Source organism: Dermacentor andersoni, chromosome 6 (genome assembly GCF_023375885.2).
Source record: "Dermacentor andersoni chromosome 6, qqDerAnde1_hic_scaffold, whole genome shotgun sequence".
In the NCBI taxonomy this organism is placed as follows: Eukaryota; Metazoa; Arthropoda; class Arachnida; order Ixodida; family Ixodidae; genus Dermacentor; species Dermacentor andersoni.
In genome coordinates this window covers 55,134,147-55,145,678 of record NC_092819.1, presented here as the reverse complement: position 1 = coordinate 55,145,678, position 11,532 = coordinate 55,134,147, and the positions used below count along the sequence as shown (strand labels likewise).

The 11,532-nt window shown below is 47.3% G+C and overlaps 1 protein-coding gene across 3 annotated transcripts in view; it reads right to left on the bottom strand.

Moving 5' to 3' along the window:
• Positions 1 to 2,511: 2,511 nt before the first annotated feature.
• The window catches only part of lin-28 (protein lin-28 homolog), a 211,795-nt gene continuing 202,774 nt past the window's right edge, over positions 2,512 to 11,532 (bottom strand). For all 3 annotated transcript variants that reach the window (XM_050171686.3, XM_050171685.3, XM_050171687.3), the window contains one exon: positions 2,512 to 10,300. In XM_050171686.3, coding sequence (XP_050027643.2) covers positions 9,982 to 10,300 — 319 coding nt within the window. In that variant the 3' untranslated portion in view covers positions 2,512 to 9,981. The remainder of the gene's footprint in view (positions 10,301 to 11,532) is intronic.

The window sequence follows — 11,532 nt, the reverse complement described above, 5'->3', positions numbered from 1 at the left end:
TCCACCTGGAAGCGAATCAGCGCAAATCGGTCTATTAATCGTGTGAATTGGAGTCAGGAAGTACGTTATCATGGGGACTGGTGTATGCTCTGAACGAAAGCTTTCCAGAAAAGTGAGTGCACCTGGCCGCACGGAGAGTTTATTGGCCTACTTGCTTACCTTTTCCACCTTGAAGCCAATCAGCGCCAATCAGTGTTTTCATCGTGTGAATCGGAGTCAGCAAGCGCGTTATCATGGGGACTGGTGTATGCCCTGAACCAAAGCTTTCCAGAGAAGTGAGCGCACCTAGCCGCACGGACAGTTTATTGGGCTACATGCTTACCTTTTCACCCTGTATGAGCACAAATCGGTGTATTCATCGTGTGAATCGGAGTCAGCAAGGGCGTTATCATGGGAACTGCTGTGTGCGCTGAACCAAAGCTTCCCAGAGAAATGAGTGCACCTGGCAGCACGGATATTTTATTGGGCTATGTGCTTACCTTTTCCACCTGCAAACCAATCGGCGACAATCGGTGTATTCATCTTGTGAATCGGTGTCAGAAAGTACGTTATGCTGGGTGCTGGTGTATGCGCTGAACCAAAGCTTTCGAGAGAAGTGAGTGCACCTGGCCGCACGGAGAGTTTATTGGCCTACTTGCTTACCTTTTATACCTTGAAGCCAATCAGCGCCAATCAGTGTTTTCATCGTGTGAATCGGAGTCAGCAAGTGCGTTATCATGGGGACTGGTGTATGCGCTGAACCAAAGCTTTCCAGAGAAGTGAGTGCACCTGGCCGCACAGACAGTTTATTGGGCTACATGCTCACCTTTTCCACCTGGAAGCCAATCAGCGCCAATCAGTGTTTTCATCGTGTGTATCGGAGTCAGCAAGTGCGTTATCATGGGGACTGGTGTATGCGCTGAACCAAAGCTTTCCAGAGCAGTGAGTGCACCTGGCTACACGGAGAGTTTATTGGCCTACTTGCTTACCTTTTTCACCTTGAAGCCAATCAGTGTTTTCATCGTGTGAATCGGAGTCAGCAAGTGCGTTATCATGGGGACTGGTGTATGCGCTGAACCAACGCTTTCCAGAGAAGTGAGTGCACCTGACCGCACGGAGAGTTTATAGGCCTACTTGCTTACCTTTTCCACCTTGAAGCCGATCAGCGCCAATCAGTGTTTTCATCGTGTGAATCGGAGTCAGCAAGCGCGTTATCATGGGGACTGGTGTATGCGCTGAACCAAAGCTTTCCAGAGAAATGAGTGCACCTAGCCGCACGGACAGTTTATTGGGCTACATGCTTACCTTTTCACCCTGAATGAGCACAAATCGGTGTATTCATCGTGTGAATCGGAGTCAGCAAGGGCGTTATCATGGGAACTGCTGTGTGCGCTGAACCAAAGCTTCCCAGAGAAATGAGTGCACCTGGCAGCTCGGATATTTTATTGGGCTATGTGCTTACGTTTTCCACCTGCAAACCAATCGGCGACAATCGGTGTATTCATCTTGTGAATCGGTGTCAGCAAGTGCGTTATCGTGGGGACTGATGTATGCGCCGCACCAACGCTTTTCAGTTATTTTTTTGCCTATGTTTATGGCCGCTGCACGACGAGGAACTCTCTTAACGATCTTTGCGCTAGGCGACTCCCACTCGCGTCTGCGAAGTTCCTAATTTCAGCAGCCCACCTAGCTTTCAGCAGTGCTCGACTGCGCTTTCCTTATCTTGGCCCCCATTCTCTAAGTATTGGTGCACCGCTTGTCTGCCCTACGTTTTACTTAGCCTGCCCAGCTCTATTTGTTTCTTCATCCTGAAGATCGGCAATGCCAGTTTGCTGTTTGATCCACACCACTCTCTTTCGCTCACTTTCGTTCCATCGCTCTTTGCAGGGTCCTCAAATATTTCTCGAGTTTCCTTGCTAACCCGCAAGTTTCTGCCCCATATGTTAGCACCGGCAAAATGGAATGATTTCAAACTTTTTGTTTCATCGACAACGGTAAGCACTCAATCAGGATTTGATAATACATACCGTATGCACCTTTCTTCTCACGGGCAGGGTCACCTGCAAGTAATTTACCTAGATAGTTTAGAACTAGGAGATTAGCAACTGAGACGTTTCCCAACTGCAAGCTGAGGGACCTTCAGTTGAGCTACTGGACTGCGTGTAGAAATGTAAAGCTACTATTCGGCTTGTTCAAGTTCACGGGTAGACACGCTAGCCTAACCAACCAGAAAGACGTCTACTAGAGAGCCTTCTATTGTGGTTCAATCTCTGCTGTGTACGATAGCCAAGATCCCGGAAATATTATCACAAGAAAATGCCAGATTACAGCTATGTTTTGCCCATTTCTGCAGTTCCTCTGCGGGAGCTCATAGCGAAGTTATTGGGGCTCTATAAATTTTACGCGGTCTGTGCGCGCTCATATGGGAAGAATGATTACACTAGTAGTTAGTTTTCCTGCAGGCAATTTTCTTGTTTTATGTAGATAAAAGAGCATGCACCTATGCACCAAAAATAACAAGTGACAGCATGATTTTTGTTACGGCCTTTATTCTCAGGCATACAAAGTGAAAACACGCTTGCGATCGTGTCTTCCAGATTTTATTGACCGGTCACTATTTAACACAAACAGAAGTCACCCCGCGTTCTCACTTTAGCGCTCTCACGGCAAATGCGTCACCGCGTTGTTCGTGTGCTGCAAACGAGCAGGTTCGAAACCAGACGTGGCACAAAACCCACTCGGCATTACATAGCCGCGGACATTGGGGCAGTGGACACGGCCAATATGAGCGAGCTTCGCGTTTTCCCAATAGTGCGACACTGCAGCAGAAGCTTTCGATGGCATCGTGCAATCAGAAAACGTGTTTTTCAAGGGTTCAGTGGGGCGAGCGTTCTTCGGATGGCACATTTCTCTAGCCTTTTAAAAGCAATGGAATGCTGGCGGCTTCATTGCATGAGAGAAAGCTGCATGTGTTATGCCGTTTTAAGGACATTGATGAGAACATTGGGTTGAGCTGAGTTCGTAAGTTACGCTATTGAAACAATAGTAAAAAGTCACGGGGACAGTCCTTTCGTAAGCCAGGAAACTCAGCGAACGACTGACGGTTCACGACGCCGTCTTGGACTACGTGCAATAGTCCCAAGTGACGTCACTGATCTATGACGGCGTCTGCTTGCGGCTAGTTAATCGTTGGCCGGTAAAAAAGAAGATTATAACGCATCATAAGAGGACGAAATAATGAATTTTGCGAGTATTGACTTCTTTTTGAAGAAAGAAAAAAGCGACCGCTGGGGAACGAATGAAAATAGTTTACAACTTGTGACATCACACTGACGTAGCTACAGTGCTGCGATTTGGTCGAGAAGTTCAGTAAGAGGCAAATTTATGACCTTCTTTGCTTTCTGCGTTTGTAACCAACCATTTCTTCTTTTTTTTTCGCCGCGCAAACAAAAAGAACAATTTCGCGAGTGATTTGGTGAAAGGTGATTTGGTTTCGCTTCTTAAAGTGACGCTATGGTGTCACTGTAGCACTTTTTTCGAGAGTTGATACACTTCCTTATCGGCGTAATTGGTTACTCTGCTTGCGCGTACAAATGCAGTGAACGCACGTTAACTAGTTGGGGAGTAAGCGGAGTCTCGAAAAGTGAGTCGATTAAGGCACAACATTGCTTCGGCGTGACGGAGTTGCCTGTGACTCCGTTCGTCATTTCAATGCACGCCGCCTCTCGACTGCCGTCGAAGCATCACGTGATCATCCATCAGGTGATCATTCAGTTCTGACCGCCAGAGGACGCCCGGCCGCTTCAGCTGCAGTGCGCATTATTTGGAAACGCAGTGTACGTCGGCACGATCCTTTTACCGCTGTAGTGTATTTTCAGACGAATGAAATATCGTGCGTCTTGCACCTCTGCACAGATAAAAAGAAACAAAGCTATTTGATTGCGAAACAATAGCATAACTACTACTCTTCGTAAGGGATTGTTCGCTGTATAAAATGTAGCACAACCAAACACGAAAAAAAGAAAGCACCGCCAAGAGTATATGCTTTCGCATATTCACCTTTCTATATAACAAACCCATATATAGTATTTCTCTTTATCTTTCTTTATTTCTCGGAAAAAATGCATACAAAACACGCCATAATGCAGGGAAAGATTTGTTTTGCCCGTCTTTACAAAATATGGGCATTTTGCTTTTACTTGTTCACTTCTCCTTTCAATGATGTTTAACCTTGTGGGCCTTCGGCTGAGAATGATACACGCTCAAGCCTTCCTTTGCAATTGATTTCGTTGACGCGTAGTAGACCGTCCGTTATTTCTTCTTTCTTTAGAAATGTCAACCGAACATTTTGCAAAGGTCCTCATAGCTAATTGCCCATTGTCCCCTTACTCTCTAAATACATAAATTAACACATTAGTGGGTGTGTGCGCAAGACATATCAGTTTGCGCACTCCGAGCATTACAGACGACCGCTACTTCTCTTTGGGCCTGCTTGCGTACGTTGCCGATAAACGTTCCAGTTCCAAATTTTTAAGCTGCTCTGTTACGTTACAAAAAAAAAAAAAAAAGAAAAAAGAAGTTTGAATATGCTGTCGTACGGTGTGTGAAGCCAATCGCTGGCATAATTTGGAGCATAATGTTGCTGTCCCTAGCTCAACTTGCATAGGTGAAGTTACCTAATGCCAAACGGGTGAAGCCGGAACATCAGATTGTCATGACTGTTGCCTTAAAGTACGTGTTCTGCACAAATATTACTCAAATCGAATGTCAATTTGTACGAAAGGGACAGTCTGCAACAATTTTTGCGCATTGCATCATTATATCTATGTCTTAATTACCCACCAAGCAGGCCAGAAGAGAAGCTACGATTATTGAGGAAACGATCATTAGGTTTCTACCGGCACGAACTGGAGCGCGAGCACGTATTTGTGTTTGCTTGTTTGTTTTTTTGGTTTTCGTTTCCGGATTCCAGATGTTTACGCTGGAGATATACGTAGGGTTCAGGCTTTACCTTACTACAGGGACGGACCCGCAAACGGTGGTGCTTCTGGAGATAACTTGTGGGGCGCTGTGTTTAAGAAGAGTTTACTAAAGCTTTCCTTGGTTGCACGGTAATCTTTGGAAAATAAACCACTGGTATTTTCGCCCATCGTTCCTGTGACATCTTTGATGAACAAACGGAAGTAGTTGGAAAGCTTTACGCCAAAAGTCGCGCAATACGACGAGCTGCGCTTAAGGTTTGGCTGAATGCAACGTCACAAGGTCTTGCCAAAAATGCTGCTGTTCGCGGCATCGCCCCCAGGCTTTACGATAAAGCTAAAACGCGTACTTTCAAGCTAAATCCGTTTGCTGAAAAGTTCCAGCATAGCATTGCCGCTTACAGCTACCGTTACCACCCTCGCCAAGTACAACTGCAGATACGCTCGCTCATGCGTAACACGCATGCGCAGATGTAACCTGGTTCGTGCGCTAACGCTAACGTTAGAACTGTAACGCTATACTAAACGTTTTATCAAAGCGATTAAGGCGCCGCCGAACCCTGCCACAGCTTATGTTTAGGAACTGAATTCAGAGCAGTACCACATCCCAATATGAGGCGATCACGCTTGACAAGTTCGCCCAGACTTCCACTGCTGCTCGGCGTCGCAATGTTCGTGCCGGCGGAACACTTTGTCGAGATTTCGAAACGTTAGTAAGACACCCCTCTGTATACATATATAGTTTGTTCCTGTTTTGGCCACCCAAAAAGGTCTCGTTCAAGCACGCTTCTTGCGCCATTCTATAGATGGCGCTGCGCGCGAGACACCAAGACGAAACACCTATACAGTAGAGTCCTCTCATATAAACAATTTTACAACCTGTCTTCCGCCTACAGAAAAACGGTGTTCTATTATACACTCACAGGTTTGATTGGGTACGTGTGAATGGCCCAGCGATGCGGTATGGCAGGGTCACATGGCAGTTGCACATACAATATATCTTTTTTTTTTCTAACAAAAAGAAAACGAACAGTACATAAGAGTACACAAACTAGAAAACCTTTTTTTTTCATTCTTAATCTAAACTATAATGATTGATCCTTGGCCTCCGGCTGAGAAATAATACCAACCACGTGCCGGGTATATAATGCCCATCCGAACATGGAGGGGTCGTTGTAGTCGATTGGTCAGTATAAATGACGGGGATCATTGAGCATTTCATTCGCAAGATGCTTGCGTTGGCAAAAGCTGTATACACAACCCCAAAGCGGAATAACCAGAACGCGCGCTTCTTCGCAAAGAAAGCAAGGCCAAAGTTTCAACTTTGATTTTTTTTTTCCTTCTGAAATCAACTCAGACATCACTTCGTGTTATCACTTTTCACCGGAGGTCAAGGATTTCAACTAACAAGCAATATTAAACTTTCAACGGACAGTTTGTCATCAACAAAGCTGGTCAAAGAATTGAACGCAAAGAAAGATCAGCTATGCTATAAGGGCGATGAAACCTAAAACTCGCACACCATTTCTAAGGAGGCACATAAAGAAAACGAGATTAAAGAGGCTTGTCGAATGATAAGCAAGTATACTTGCACTGTAAAGGGACATTGAAGAGAAAAGTACATTGAGCTCGATTAAGAAAATAAATTTTTTTAAGAAAACGCCGGTGGCGACGCCCCTTCCCAGTTCCCGCACTAGTTCGACGTGACGTCATGAATTTTGACGGCGCCAGCTCGGGTGTAGTTAATTTTTTTTTATTGGCAGCGATGACCTGCATTGTAGTCGAAAGGTACCAGAGACTGAACCTAGCAGATTTCAAGAACATTCACTGAGCCACAGCTCTCCAAATAAGGAACAGGTAAACTTCAAAATGTATGACGTCACACTGACTTACTTATTGACGCGGGGGTTTCTATTGGCACGACATTCAGATAATGAAAATCTGGCCCTCATTTTCTCTTCTACTAACCAGCCCCTTATGTATACCGCAAACTAACGGGGATATATATTTTAAGCTCATTCAACGTTTCTCAATAATGTCCCTTTAAGGCATTAATGAAGAAGGCGAAACCGGCTGCGCTCGGTTGAAGCCTTAACACGGAGGGTCGTCTCTCGACCACACTTATAGACTTCTTTGGGATCGTTACTATACGCCCACAACGCGCATCATCACGCCATGTATGCGCACACACGCACACGCACACGAAATTAAGTGTTGTTCTCTTTTGCACACCACCGCACACACAACGGCTCGGGAGAAGAAAGCAACAACCTCGCCGAGTCAACGAAAAAAAAAAAGAAAAATGAAAGAACGGCCTCAGAAAAGGTCCTACACAGCTGTGGTCACCACGCAACAAGGTTGTGTATATAGTCTGTACAATTTACCGGCGCAGTCAGCGCGACATATGCACACAAGGCGCGATTGAATTACCCCGAAGATTGGCAGCGTATCGAGTTGCGTCTCGCGATAGGAAGCAAGCCCATCATCTTAAATGGAAACGTCCCGGCGAAGTACTCGTTTTGAGGTTTTCTTTTTCTTCTAACACGTGGGTTTCCTTGCACGCTCATATGCAAGGACAACTTTCGGGAAACGCTGTTTTCGGGAAAAGCCAGCCCGCATTGCATTCAACGACAGATTTATGTCCACTTTTTGTAGCTATACGAAATGACTCGAAATCTAATTTTCGCCAGCATACACAATAGTTTTTTTTTTTTTTGGCACAACAAGGTCTACACGTGCGAATATGCAGAAGTCAGGCAGCAGCGAACCTTAAAGACTGTTCTGATAAAGAGCTCGCTATTCCTGCGAGCAAATTTTGAATTAAATGATTGCTGAAATTGGAAATACAAAAAAGGCTACTTAAAGATAGCCCTCGTGCCCTATATTTTTGTTTTTAAACTATGGAAGCAAGGTTGAGAAAACATCCCGTCTACCAATCAGCGTGTTAAACGTACCGGGGTGGGAACCAAAGCATGCTCTTCGAGCACCTTGCTGATTGCTATCTATAGGTCTACAACACTTATGATAATCGTGTCGCTCTGCACTGCGTATATACCAAAGCAGAATGCCCCCGTGTGATCCAGATAGAATGCCCTGGTAGTGATATGTTGGAGCGAAAATGCACTGACCGGCACTATGAATCCTGTGCCACGTGACCACTTCGAAGGCAAGCGCCATCAAGACGGTCGCGTGCAGGAACCCGGATGATTACCTCGTACACAACTGCGCTCACGTTAAGTCCTCTCGGAGCTATCGACAGTACAGAAAGACCACGTAAGAAACTGACTTGCATGCCTTGTTCGCCCATACCTCTTAAGTACGGTATACCAACAGATGCTCAATTTAGGTGTGTGTAGAGACACCAATGGAATCGTCTGATCCATTCGACTACCCGGTCCAATTCAGCTTTACAAGATAATTATTCTCTGTATACACCTGTTGTATTTTCGGGTCGCGCTAACAACCAGGTGTTTCCTTAGCAATTTCAGCGTTCGTCCTATCAATGATCGACGTGTATTCTACTCTTATGAAAACGCCAGAGCACTATGCAGTAACGATGGTGTAGTTGCGGCTGCTTTGGATACGTCGAGCTGCCTTATGCGCGGTTCTCGGGCACTCTGTCTCATTGAGTGGTTTAAAACGGTGCTCTGCGAACGAGTATCCATGGATCACTTAACAAGGTCGTTGTTCTGATTGTGCACGTATGAAGGCGGTTCCTTTGTTTTCTTTTCCTCCAATTGCGTTGATGGTCGGTCACACATTCGTGGGGCCAAGGCTCCTGAAGGCTTGCCAGGCTATGAGATAGCAAGACTGGCGACATCTACTAAAGCTGACACTTCGCTGCGGTCCCTCTCCGTCTGCTTTCTCCAGATTTTGTTCGCCATTAAAGGGAAATGGTTTCACTCGCTTGCCCAGATAAGTTTAGCACGGCAGTTGGTTAGCTTACTGCACGAAAAAGAGAAGGCGAGCCATTCTCTTTTGCGAGGTTGCACTGCTCCTCGAACATCTAATATTCGACAGTCCTCGCACCTCTCAATGGAGTACGTTCACTCCCACTGTGCACAAGCGGAGTAGACGTATTCAAGCCGCACGAGAACTATGGAAAATTGAGCTAAAGTTGGCACGAACGCTCACTCCTGCATAATCGAATTATCAGCATACTGCGTGGTTTTCAGAGCCTAATTGGCAAAGTTGGATGAAGTGTCACGGGTTGGAGGTTCGAATGATCGTCTACAAGGTGAAAAATTGGCCGCCATTGAGCTATCCGGATTTGTTCGGGCAACGTTGCTTTCTCAAAGCCATACTTGAACGTTAACCCCTTTACCCCCTCCTCTCCTCGTGCAGGGTAGCCAACAGCGACTACCTGCCTTTCTGTACATACTTTCTATTTACTCCTCAAGCTCCCAGTCTGGGCCTCCAACAGTCCTGGCAACTTCTATGTAGTAACCGAATAGTACAATCAGCCGTTTGAACTTTCTCGCGGCCACTGGCTCGTGCAAGTAACCCCGAGTTTCGAGCTTGAGTGATCTTTCTGCGAGGATACGTAGCTGTCGACGCGACAGAAACAAAGAACAGCTCGCTTGCCGTACCATCGGAAACAACACCCTATGAGGTATATATATAGATCTGCGCTGACGGTGCCTTAAAGCTCACGCATTGGTGACAGATTGCGCGGAAAATTGAGAGCTTTTAGAAACAGCGGACGCAAGGGTGAATAGGCGTCACCGGTGCTGCACACGCCCGGAGACCAAAGCACTGCTTGAGCTTCGTTCGTGCGCAGGGCGTACACTTAGCGTCCGCTGTTTCTACGGCTTTCCTCAACGAGACCCAACCTCTCTATACACGTTGCTTTCACACTCTCCAGTCCGCGGCGAGTTTTCGCGAGCAGCACGTAACCCGCAGCGCTGGGACTTCAGAATCTTAGAGTGCCGCCTCGGTGTGTGTGTGTGTGTACGGGCCCGCAAAAAGCGGGAACAAATAAAGAGGGAGAGAGAGACAGAGAGACAGTGCGAGGGGCATCTTTCTACGCCTCGGCGTGTTTGGCGAGGGGCGCGGCGCCATTGTTGTTGTTGTTGTTTTCCGCCGCCTCGTCGGCCCCCGTCGCGGCGTTGTCGAGGGGCTCCTCTGGAAGACTGCTGTCGCCGTTGGTGTTCGCATGCTGCTGCGGCGGCGTCGGCGGCGTCGCGGACTCGACGGCGCCTCCTTTGGCGCGCTTGTCCTCGCGCTGCGGGCAGTCGGCGATCAGGTGCTCGGCCGACTTGCACTGGTGGCAGCGCTTGGGCTGCGGTCCCATGGTGCACTTGGCCGCGATGTGGTTGGCGAACTCACCGCAGTTGTAGCACCTGCGCGAGAGTGGGTAGGGAGAATCATGAGGATAGGGGCTTGTTGGCACGGCATGTCTCATTTGGTTGTAGCGCAGGCTGAACGAGGACAACAACAGATGGCGCTGTGTGTGTTAGACGTGCCTTTCTGTTGTCCTTGTTCAGCTTGCGCTGCAACAAAATAAGGAGAATCATCGCATGCACGTGGCTGTGCGGGTGTACGAGTCACATTGGGATTGTGTCGAGCGACATACGCAATGGCTTTGGCACAGGCACAGCTTCGCTCTAACCCAAAGGGAAACACCAGTTCACGATAGCACAAGAGAGTCGTCGTTGTTAAAAGAAAATGTTAGATGGAACGACACTCCATGGGCACCACAAAGGTAAAGGGGTAACAGGGACACTTGAATGTAGCATTTGCAAGCATGCGCAGTCACGCGCGATAGGATCGTTATCCCTGTAGTCTTAACTTAGCTGGCTTAGTTAGGATATTTCTTGGATTTTTTGGAAAGGTAGAGAAGAACGTTTCAGCGGTATCAAAGTTGGTTTCGCAAGCTATGTAACACTTTCTATGTTTGGACAAAAAGAAAGGAAGAAAATGACCTTTGCCATTGAGAACTTCGAAGGAAGTACAGCAATTCGTCTGTTGATGTTACGTTGCTCAGAGAACAAACAAACCACCGGAACCATTCTTCTAGCTGTTCTTTACGCAATCTCCCCCCCCCCCCCCCCCCCCGCCTCCCGTACGCCGAAAAGTCGCAATATCAACGTGGAGAGAAGAGACGCGAGTTCACGCGAGACTTACACTATCGCATGCTTTTCCCGCCAGCGACGCGGAATATACCAGGAACGCTCGAAAGCTAAGGTCCCACGCGAGCCTATAGCAACAGGACGGGTACGGCGCGGCCCGTCCTCCCTGTGTGTCCACTCGAGAATTCCTCGCGGAGCCGTTAGAAGCTCGAGATTTATGGAGCCTTCGTCACGGCGCGATAGCAGACGGCAGCGACTCAAGTCGAGAGAAGTGGAGGAGAACAAGGAAACACAAAAACGAAACGAGAGGACGGGACGAAGTGCAGTCGCGTCGAGCAACGGAGCTGCTGTGAACAGAATAACAATCGAAGTTCACAGACAGCCGATCCTTGCATCGGAAGCACGTAGCGACAATGACTAACGCAGGAAACAACCAAAAATAAAGAGAGAGAGAGAGAGAGAGAGAGAGACTCGGCGGTTGGCGCGAGAGCAAAGTGTGCCCA